Source organism: Sparus aurata, chromosome 17 (genome assembly GCF_900880675.1).
Source record: "Sparus aurata chromosome 17, fSpaAur1.1, whole genome shotgun sequence".
NCBI lineage: Eukaryota > Metazoa > Chordata > Actinopteri > Spariformes > Sparidae > Sparus > Sparus aurata.
In genome coordinates this window covers 26,205,784-26,217,676 of record NC_044203.1, presented here as the reverse complement: position 1 = coordinate 26,217,676, position 11,893 = coordinate 26,205,784, and the positions used below count along the sequence as shown (strand labels likewise).

General features: G+C 42.7%; 1 protein-coding gene across 1 annotated transcript; it reads right to left on the bottom strand.

Annotated features, from left to right (window-relative positions):
- Nucleotides 1–6,393: 6,393 nt before the first annotated feature.
- LOC115567805 (trypsinogen-like protein 3) lies at nt 6,394–11,225 on the bottom strand (the record flags this gene model as incomplete). Its single annotated transcript, XM_030394647.1, has 5 exons — nt 6,394–6,613; nt 6,717–6,856; nt 9,247–9,509; nt 10,889–11,030; nt 11,126–11,225. Coding segments are annotated over 5 exons (834 nt in total), but the record flags the coding sequence as incomplete, so codon positions are not given.
- Between the last annotated feature and the right edge of the window lie 668 nt (nt 11,226–11,893).

The following is an 11,893-nucleotide window of genomic DNA, read 5'->3' as shown; positions in this document are numbered from 1 at the left end:
TGTCTTAGTTTCGTTTGGTTTAGGCAACACAACTACTTGAATATCATGGTTTGAGTTCAAATAGAGCCTCTCACAACGTTAACCACGTGTACGAATTAAGAACTTCTTCCATGTGCGTATATTCCCAAAGTGCTGCAAAGCTATGACATGACCAAATTGTGATTGGTTAGCACATTGATTGTCCAGGAGTGTGATTAGTTATACAAAACCAACATGATGATCAGATCGTTCTGGTCAGGTACACTGCAGTTTGGAAGAAACTGTTTTTTGTTTTGTTTTTTTGCTTTTTTATCCCTCCTTACTTCCTTTCTAGTGAAAATGTAACCCTCCTGTTGTCTTTGGGTCAAAACTTACCCTAAATGGTGTTTAACAGCAGAGAAAATGTTAATGTTAAATGTTGTTTTTATGACTTTTCCCCAGCATGACCCCAACATTAGAAAAAGGGAAATATTGCCTTTATTCATATATCCATGGAAGCTGTACACTACTTGGGTACAAAGATTGTCTTCGGGTAGTCACAGAGTCAGTTACAGACTGCAAAAAACACACACCGACACACCCATGCACACACACACACACACACACAGACACACACACATCGTCCCCTTTCCACAACCCCATACACAACTTTCAAAGATCAAAGTTCAGACAGTTTCAGACACAACCATCAAGGCCCTGCTTACTAACACTAACATTCAGAGTGTCTAAAGGTGCTGCAGGTGACAGAACCCTCAGTTCTGTCTGAGCTGAAGCCACGAGTGCACGTTTCACCGCTGAACAGGCCGCAGAGCTGATTTTTTTTCCGATCTCCAGCAAGGCGCATTTGATTTGGAAGATTGAGGAGGTATCTGAAGAGAAGACATGGTCCTCATCACCATATAACAACCAGGGCAGGACGGCAGCACAACATTTCATAAAGATGACTCAGTGTAGCTCTTTTTTTGTCCTGATTCATTGAGTGTAGCATTCATTGTTCCCATTATTGTGTCCACCCCCTTTTATGCATGCACTCACGGCACTGTGATGCACTTTGGGACTGCATTTAGTAAACAGCTTGCGTCCAAAGTGCATATTCTCATTTAAATGCAAGGCAATTTTCGATATGAATGCATAATGCCTCCCCCACCTCGATCTCTACACACAAACACAGTCTCGGAGGTGTGTGTGTGTTTGTGCGCGTCAGGGTTGGATTATTCGGCGAGTGTGAGGGAACTCACTGCACTGCTAACTATGATGGAGGGAGTGGGAGAAAAGCAGGGCAAAACTAAGATAGCGATGGTGTGTGTACGTGTGCATATCTGTGTATGTGTGTAATTGTGCGTGTGCGTCTGTGGGTTGGAGGCTGTTAGCCACAGTATTCATTATCCCATCAGCTTCCACATTATCACCAACCATGCACACACACTGTCATAAACACACGTATTAACGAAACATGATTTTAATCTCTTATTCACTCACTCGCTGCCTCGCGGAGTCGCATCCCACACCTCTGCACACAGCGCATCCCACACATACATGCACACATACACACATGTGCACACTGCTGCCTCTCAGTGTGCTCTTGTAGCTATTAAGCTAGTATCATTAAAGCTCTTCAGGCTAATTATCTCCCCTGATGAGCCACAGGTCTCAATGGGACGACGGGGAGAGATCTGGTATGATTGACTTGGCCTGTGCTATTCTCAATGAGCCATTAGCCTAGTGAACAGAGGCATACGCACACATATAGTATATTCCCAAACAGACACACACGCACACACACACACACAGCCTGGCTCTAATGTAAGTCAGCCTCCCATATTAATTTACATCTTTGTGAAAAGACCTGTCAGTGGTTAGGACGAAAAAAATACGGAGGGAAACGTGTGAGTATGAGTGTGTGCGGAGTGTGGTGTGCACTTTCTCTGTTTGTGGATGGGCTTTCTGAGTGTGCGTTTGTCACTTTTCCTCTCTCATGAGCCAGGTGCCACGGGGGAATGCTAGGAATGTAAGTCGGCGATGAGTGATGGCGACAGTTTGCCAGGGAAACAGTGCGGTGGAGGGCGATGGGAGAAGGGAGGGAGATGCCTCGCGTTTACTCTACAGATTTTGTACCAACCGCTGATAAGCACTGCAACACCCCAGGAAGAGAGATTTCTCCCTATGGATCATCGTTCATTTTAATTCCCTCATTAATCAGTTTATGCCACATCGTTGGGGCTATTTAGGATGATATTTGTTTTCAATGTGGGACGTGCATGCATGCCTGAGTTATGAAAGCCAGAAGAGAGGGGAGGAGGAAGGGAGGACGTTTAGAAATTGGAAAATAATTTACAGTACGTTAGAAGCAGGGAGTAGGTTAGGCAGGCAAAGGAGCGATGGTTAACCATTAATAAACGTAAGTGTATTATAGCTAACTGGGCTGAGAGAGCGGATTCCACAACACGTCTATCTGCATGTTTGTCTGAAGGGTAGAAGCAACAGAAATGGAGAGAAGGAAGAGTAACTCAGTGGGAGTCAGACTTCTGTCTAGAATTTATTCCAGGGCATAAACATTCCTTCGACCACCAAGGGCATCTTATCTTTATAACTTTTCATTGTGTCGGTCCATTACATTCTGAGTGGGAGCTGAGAAGAGGTGTTTCTGCAAAGGTCCCTTTCCAACCTCCTGCTTCCCTAGTTCGGCATTCTTGCTTGGTTGACACCCATCTTCGAACTAAACCCTTCATTTTGATCTCAACAGAACACTTGTAGAGATCTGTGTTATAATGCTAGCGTCTGTGAAGGACACAGATTTTGACAGACAAGACAAACAAAATCACTTCTTTGTTAGTATCCACATCTGGCCACACAAAGAGACTCAAAGAAAAAACATTACCAGACAGACAGCTGGTTTGGACTGGGCTGTACACAACTATGCAATGGATCGCACCTTACATTTGGTGCAAACATTTGTGGATCTAAGAGGATGAATCCACGCGTTCAAAACATGCCAATGCAAAACAGGCTGACTGCATGACCTCCTATTTTGCTGCTTGCCGCTTTCTGAAAAACCGCTCATCCAACCCACTTCACACTCGACACTGTTCTTCCTTGGGTCATCAGCAATACACCCACCAAGCGCAAAGTCGATCAGGTGAGTGGTTCTTGAGGACAGAAGTATCCCCCTTTCAACCAGAGAGAGAACAAAGTGCTCATTCTCAGCTTGTGCTATTTCTGGTTGGAAGTTGGTTTAATCTGTGGGCATTTTAAGAGCTAATTTGCTTTTCCACAGACATGAGAGCCACTGTAAAGTCACATCCGTCAGTCACTGTATACATCTCCAATTTACCAGCATTGCTAGGAACAACTATAGCGGGCTACGTCGACTCTTTACAGCTGTTGCTCTTGGCTTTGCAAGCCTACATTGGGATCCGAACATGACCGGTCCTCGGACCATTGTTGCTTCAGTAAGTGAAAATATGTTTATTTGCCCCATGGATTAATCAGAACACGCTACCTCACCTCTGGTTTTACAAAATGGCAGTCATACACAGTTTTAGATGGTCCTTGGTCCTGCCTCCAGCCCCTTTATGAAGGAGTTTTTTGTTCTAGACCAGCAATGTGCACTTGCTCCGAACCATCATCTGAACCTCGCTGGGCGAGAATTGGTAGCAGACAGATATTCCTTACATTTTGCAGCAAAAGGTGCTGTGGAATCATTGTCCTCTCAGGATGACCTGATAACTCCAAGGATCCCCTAACTTTTCTTCTAGTGCCATCATCTGATTAAAGTGTAATACTTTAATTTGCACTCATGCTAACATGCTAAACTAAGATGGTAATCATTAAACCTGCCAAACATTGTTGTCACTGTGAGCTTGTTAGCGTGCTGACATTAGCATTTCACACAAAACACCACAGTGTCTACATCCCCACAGAGCCTCTAGCCTATAGTCCTGTTATCTGTTATATCTCAGGCGCCTCCCTCCAACTGTACTACATATCACTGTTTAACCTCACTGAATGGCTTTGACTCACTATATTTGCAGGGGAAATGAGAGTTTGGATTCCAACTAGAAATTACAGAAAAGAAATGGGCTGTGTTGTTTGCAGAAGCACATGAGATAACCCATTTCAATTACCCCGAGAGTTTAGTTGGTATTTATTAGGGGGATGCTTTAGATCTCCAAAGCAGCCTTGCAAAACGAGGAACCAAGCCCTCTGTGATGGAAGCTAGACCAAATAACTAGCCGTGACAAACTACAGACTCTTTGGGATACAGTATACAAAGAGACCAAGAAGGTATTTGGAGAGAAATCCCACAGGATCTCTGACTTCTTCTATTTTATAACCTGCCTGAGAGAACAAGTGAAATATCCATTGTGTCTATGACAAACACTAGAAATTACTGACACGGTTGCTTTAAGATTAAATTGGTGTCAGTCAAATCCTCCAGAATTATAATCAATGACTATCCAAACTGGGAGAGGAAAACAAACACAAGTAGCAGCTCTTAAAACCACACCAATTAATATCACACTGCTTTCTAAAGTGACATCCTGGTTACCAAAGTCAGCCCCTCAGTTTGCCTTCTGTCTCCCGCTGAGGTGGAAGAAGAGGGGGGGAAGACGGGGTGAGGAACGGGAGAGAAATGCTGAGAACAGATGGCGGAGTGGCCCCTATGTTCAGCTGCCTGGGTGATTATGGACACAGCTGTCAGTCACTTTTCATGTTAGTGTGTGTGCACATGTGTGTATTTGATTTTGTGTATGTATGCAATGTGTGTGTTTGTGTGTGTCCCATGTGTTCTCCGGTTCCTTTGTACTCGCTGCGTCTTGGTAATGTCACATTAGATCCATGCTTTTATTGCTATAACATATTTTTGCGAAAATTTCGGTGTCACGGCAGCGCTCAGATGCCAGATCAGAGTTCACACAAAGCCTTGCAAGGAATCTAAGATTCACGCCACCTGTCCGCGCTGTCATGATGTTTGTCTCTCTCTCTCTCTCTCCTCTCTCTATGGCACAATGTGTTCCTTTATTATTGGGCTTTACCCCCATCTAGTGGTGCTTCACATTAATGCTGCTCACCCCTTTGTCAGGTTGTACATCTCATCACCAGAGCCATTTGATTTCAAATGAGGTGTTACTTTTTGAATTGTCATTTCCAACATCTGTAAATTGTAATCTACCCTTGTAGAATATGAAAATGTGTTTCATTTTCCAGTTATTTTCTATGTTGATCGTTTTCAAATCATCAAACCTGCATAATTTTAGATTTTTTTGCAACTTTAGAGCTGCACAAGCCACAACCATAACACTGACCCTAGAATTACCTTATCAAATTGTTTCTGGCCACCTGATGAATGCAAGCCTTTAAGGAGTGAGCGTCTACAACATAACATACATTCTCTATCGATGTCCAATTCATCATCACTGTCGCATGCACGGCAGCCGTTGTGAATTGTACGACGTGTTGTGAAAAACATATGAGCTAATTAGCAGCAGCTATTAGTCTAATGGTTTCAGGCAAATTAGTAAAAAGGTGCGATCACAGTGTTATGGGTTGCTGACTGGCTGTCATGAATAAAGCATGATCTCTCAAAACACATTACATTTTATTTTTGTATTTGTTTATAACTATTTTTTTTTGCTGAATTTTTTTAGCTTACTGTTTGAGACTGCTGCGTAACGTTCACGAGTCAATTAATCTCACCTAGAGTAGCTATCACTTTGAAGAATTGCAACAGTGCTGCGTCTTCCATAAAGGTGTAATTTGCAGATTATGGCCAGAATTCATGGGTAACTCCAAAAACATAGGGGGCAGCATATCACCAAAGTTTCAACATCTGCTTCTCTTTGCTAGCTTTCCTGGCTGTCGCTAGCTGTCACTGGCTAATTAGCTCATGGCTCTGTCTTATTTCCAAGTCTGCCTCTGTGAGTTTTGTTTAGTTTATGTGAAGTTTGCATGAGGTGCATTTTAGCAGAAGTTAGCCCTGTCGCGGAAATAACCCCAAGCTTGACTTCTTTCAGTAAGAGAGAGAAACTTTAATTCAGAAGGTGTATGATTGTATTTTTCACTTTAGTAAGGAAATAGAAGATATAGTATTTTAATTTCTTGATATTTTTAGTTTGCCTTCTCTAAATGACCCATGTGGCATCTAGCGGTGAGGTTGTGCATTTCAAACAACTGAATGTGCTGTATCTTAGTATAAAGGTATTTAAGTGAAACCACTCTGGCCACTAAAAACAAAAGGTCCTCTCTAGGGTCAGTGTTCAGTTTGTCTGTTCTGAAACATGGCGCCACAACATGGCGGACACACTGGAAGAGGACCCATTCCCCCATACAGATGGCTCATTCTCAGGTAACAAAACAAAACAACTTTTATTTTCAGGTAGTTATACACTCATGAAAACATAGTACATAATTATGAATACAATGTTAAATTCATAAATCCCCAGCCTCACATTGTCGTCGCTGTCGGAGTTGTATCAAGAGGGGGTCTGTAGGTGTCCATCACACTCTTGATCCAGTTATTGTACAGGCACAGCTTAGAGTGCACGCTGGGATCAGCTGGGTCGCTGCAGCCATGCGCGAACCACTGCACACCCTGCAGCTGTCCATCGCACACCATCACGCTGCCACGGTCATGCTGTAGAGGGATGAGGAAGGAGAGACGGATGAGAGGTTAGATGTCAGGGGCGAGACATACAGCAGTCCAATACACAGGTCGTTTGTGTTGTGTCCATGCTCACCAGGCAGTTATCTGTGCTGTTTGCTTGACCAGCGCAGATCATGTACGGGCTCCAGAACAGGTACATAGGGAATGTGTTCATGCAGGTCTGGTCATCCACAATGGGCACAGTTATACACTTCAGGTGCTGATCAGGCTCATCTGTTTTGAAGAGGGAGGAGGTGGGTAATCACTCTGATTCAGTCAAACATCTGTGATGTTACTACCGTTTAGTGGCTGTGCCATATTCTGTACCATCACTCATTAATCTGCCACTCATTGTCATTCTTTCCCTTAGCAGGTCTATGGATTACTTCCCATTACCACTCCTTGCACTGGAGCGTGAAAGTCTAAACCTTGGGTAAGTACTGTTTTCAAGGCCTACATCTTTTTAATTAGTGTTGATCACCGACCGGGCATTTTGACAGCCAATTAGAACCTCCTCTGATTAAAGAAAGCCATTTATAGCCATTATTAAAACAGAACTTTCATGCCTTGTTGCAGCTGCGATGACCAGAATATTAATTAGCTTTTTAGCACAAGTACATACCCACCTGCTGACCGGAATCCAGCATCCCCCTGAGAAACGCTGAAGAAGTAACACTAGTACAGTTTAGATTTCTTTCTCTTAATTAAGCCTGAATGTTCGATAATTGGTACCCGCTGCAGAGTGAGTGGTGCTTCGCGTTCCCTGCTGTCACTCCATGAGCATTCGTTTTAAAGAGGCCAATAGCACTGCATTATTTCACTTGAATGTGAACAAAGGTTTTTGCTCCACTTAATTGTGTAGTTCTTGATAATAAGTGGCACTTGTTTGTGCTGTAAAACAATAAAATGGGGGTTTTCTTGTAATTTGACACACTGGACTGATAGGAGTTTTCCAGTTTTTATAATCCTGTCTATTCATGGTAGTATTTTTTTTTTGCGACAGGAACAAATGAATTGGAAGTCTTAAGTCTAGAGGTGAGTTGTGTAGTTTATTATTACCACTATTGGTGCCATAGAGCAACGTTCACAAGGATTCCAAAATTATGGGTCACTAAATTGTTTTTATTAGCCAGGCTTGGTGCAGCATGACTCTGTTCTCACACGCTAGCTACTTAATGGCCCCAGCTATCTTCTTTCACATAACTGCAGCTGTCAATATGGCAGTTCCTGTAGTGCTTTCCTTTGTGCCAAGTTGACGGCCATGTCGGTGATTTTTGTTGTGGTTTCTGTCAAAAATAAATGCTACTTAATCTTTACAGCAAACTGACTTTCTTGACTTGCAAAATGACCTTAATATAAAGCATGGAATCTCTCTCCGTCTGTCCGTATGTTATTCGCATATCTGGAGAACTGTTCATCTGATCTGCTTCCACCTTGGCAGGTTTTTTCTTGAGCACCCAATGAAGTGCAGTGGTTCAGAGTAAGGTTCAAGCTGAAGGTCGAACGAGTCTGGATAAGTGAGGAGACCTGGTCAACGCGGCTTTTCTAGTCCTCAGCAAGAACTGGAAGTGAGATTTTAAGTTTCTGCCAACAATACTATGCCTCAAGGGCTAGAATACAAAATGGATATTAGTCTGGTGCAACAACTTGCTGCGGTTACACACGTTGCAGGGAGAAAGGGTGAGGGTTATAATTTTTACGGTTGGCTGGCAGCTCCAGGATGCTTCTCTCATTGGTTTGTTGTTATCCACAACAAGTGCAGCAGTGCAGGTATTTACATCATTCTAACGTGTTCTATTAGCATGTGAGTAAGGACATGCATGATCTATTAATATGTATATGTCGTGATGTATGATAATTATTAAGGGCACTGTTGTGTTGTGGGACTTCACACTTCGCGGACACTCACTTTTCCCCACTTCATATACACTGCAGCCTCTCTCTCGCTCCAGGCTATGCAAAAGAGTGACTTCACCCAAATTACCTAAGATTAATGGAATTTAATTTGCTGCTCAGAGCACATTTTAATAAAGGATTTAAATGAATCATCTCTCCTTAGAATCCGTACCTAATACAATGGAACTGAATAGATGACCCACAAAATTAACTGTCTCCAATTTTGACAGGAACATTTTCGCTTGAAGAAAAAGGTTTGTATGAAGCTCTCCACAGCGAGGCCTGAGTACAGCTTTTAGGTAGTTGTAACTCTCACTTGAAAATGTTATGCATTGCATTACCTTGCAGATTCAGATCATGAATGAAAATATAAATAGATAACAAAGAAATTGTGATGTATTATCATAAAGTGCTGTAAGCTGCCCATTAATAACAATTTGAATCAGCTCCACCTTTGCCAGCTGCAACATTAAAATGATCCTTACGCATAATGCATCACTATTTATAATTCGATAATATAATATATATATTTTACTCTGAAGGGTTTTTTTTCCTGCATTATCAGTACTTACAGTTTTTGTATGTTTTGATGGTGACACTTTGGTGCTTTTACTCAAAGAACATTTTTTATTATGGAACACTGACTTTGCTGCGATTAAACTAATTTCTGATGTCCTCACAAGTTAACAAGGTGTCAAAGCCACAGTTGCACCTTTGAGTCCACTTACAGTGATTTGGGATGGTGGATCCCCAGCCGCTGACGGAGCAGCTCTCTCCAGGCTGTGCACAGCGACTGGCCAGAGGGATGGGCTGGACGAACTGGTTGAAGCGGGCGGGTGAGGCCAGACGGACCATGGTGAGGCTGTGGATGGGTGAGCGGGATGAGTGGTACGGGCCGTGAATGATTACATCGGCAACATCGATGTGCTGCTCTGTGCCCTCCTCCACAGTAATGTCGTGCTCCCCAAGAGATGCAATGGTGCTGTAGGGTCTGCAAGGAGAAGGGGAAAGAAGGACTCTGATTTATTGAGCACCTTTCAGGCCTCAGGCAGAAGCATGCCTATGACCGAGGAACAGTGAGCCCTAATCCGACACGAACAGCAAGTATACAGTTGAGTTTTCGTCAAGGAAATTAGTCATTTGTAGGTCAACACGGGGTCAGTTATATATGTTGGACGAGAAAACGGGTCAGCTCGGTGAGAGCACCAGTCGTGATAACAGTAACAACAGTTAATGAATGTGGTTTAACAAAAGAGACTACACAGAGCTTTTATTTTTTGTTGATTCCAGCGGCCCCTATGGACAAAAGATGATGATGGTCAAACAAAGTAAACTTTTGTTTAGCCCATGTCGGAGGCAAAAGTGGCCTCTTGGATGCCCCTATGGAAGATAGAACATGATAAAGTGCCCTCTAGGGTGCCCCTCCAGTGGAGAAAACATAATAAAACCTCCTCCAGGATGGCCCTCCATTAAAGAAAATGTGATAAAGCGCCCTCTAGGTGCCCTTTCAGTGGAGAAAGCATAATAAAGCCTCCCCTAGGGTGCCTCTCCATTGGAGAAAGCGAGATAAAGTGCCCTCCAGGTTGTCCTTCCAGTGGAGAAAACAAGATAAAGTGGTCTCTAGGATGCCCCTCCAGTGGACAAAACCCTGATAAATGGCATGAACATGACAAAGGGCACCCTAGAGAGCTCTATGCCACTTCATGCCGTTTTACAGAGTCCAGTTCAAAGTTTGTGGAGAAACAAAAGACAAACTTGCAGCAAACTTTCTTACCTAACTGGAGCATTATTATGCAGTTAAAGACAAACCTCTACACCCCTTGATTGACTCTTCCAATCATATTGATAAGATATTAGACATAACATCGGGGCATTTGCATTTCTACAAAATGTAAAAAAAAATTTAAAAAAAAACAGCTGACAAAGATGTTCGACTTATTCATGAATCACTTTTGTGGGGGCAACAAAAAAATAAAAAACCTTCAAGTTTTTTGATTACGTTAGGAAAAAAATGTGCGAGACACTGGAGGAGCTGGAGACTGAAGGTCATGCAAAGGCTGCAGCCCTTGAATTAAAGTATGGAAAGTTGCTCGACTTGAATAATGCATGGTCAAGTTCTGGCAAAGTCAACTACATCAAGCAGCTCCGCCAGGTTGTCCAAGCTTACATGCGATTTTACTGCTGATATTTGGGGACATATTTGGGTGTAAAATAAATGGTCATGCTGCTATTGGATCGAAAATACTGCACAACAAAAACAAATGCATAATTTTTACTTTAAATGTCTTGTTTTGAATGACTGACATGGAACAAGACATTAAGATTGATGCCTTTCATTCGACATCAGCAGCCACAGTCGGACGCGGTTACCTGGGTGCACATGCAAAGGAGGTCACTATCCACCATTCGTTAATGAGAGCTCCGCTGCAGGCCACTCCTCCACCATGCAGAAGCACCTGCCAGGGTCTGGAGTGAGGCCGGCACACCTTGTAGTCCCCCAGGGGTGATGCTCCTGCAGCAACGCCAACACGACCACAGAGAATCTGAATGTCTATTCCTGCATTCATTTATTTTATTCAAGACACAACAGTAATTGTAAATATCTACCTGCGAGCCCCAAAGCAATAACCAGAAGGAGAAGATTCATGTTGTGTCGCTGTTTCTGTTGTGTTCTTCTGCAGATTTGATGGTGTGTGATGGCTGTTGTGATAAGTCAGGCTTTTTAAGAGGCCCGTGGGAGGAAGTGCTTTATTACTACCCAGCATAATTTCCAGTCGAGCAGTAACCTTTGTAATAACCTTATCAGAGACATTTTCAACATCGCCAATTAACAGAACATCCGGTTTAAGAGAGACACCTTGTTTACAGCAACACCTGAGTCCTCTCTCAGAGACAAAGTTGTCCTTCATTTACAGCACAGAGAGATTTGTTCAGACATAATACATTCAATCTGCAGTTTTTTGTGTTTTCGGGAAAGTTGATGTGTTTTTTTCATAGAGCAAAAATCTGCTGTGCACAGTTTCTTTTGGCTCAGTGGGCGATATTAAAACCATTTTTTTATGGTGGATTTGTGCTAAGTGCCCTCTAAAATGAACAATGGCTACATAGATAAATGAACAAAGCTTTGCTAACACTGCGAGAAGTAATAATAAAGGAGATAAGAGTGGAGATATTAAACCCACTGCTGTTTATAAAGTTAATATTTTACCGTGATGCAATTTTAAAAGGCTTGTCTTGTAATATCAAGGATTGCACAACTCAGAGTGCCCTTCTGGGAAACCAAACTGTTTGATGATAATACTCTCTTTCCCTTTGAGTCTCCATGGAAACGATTAGAAATAATGAATTCTGACTTTTACATTTACAAAATTGAGC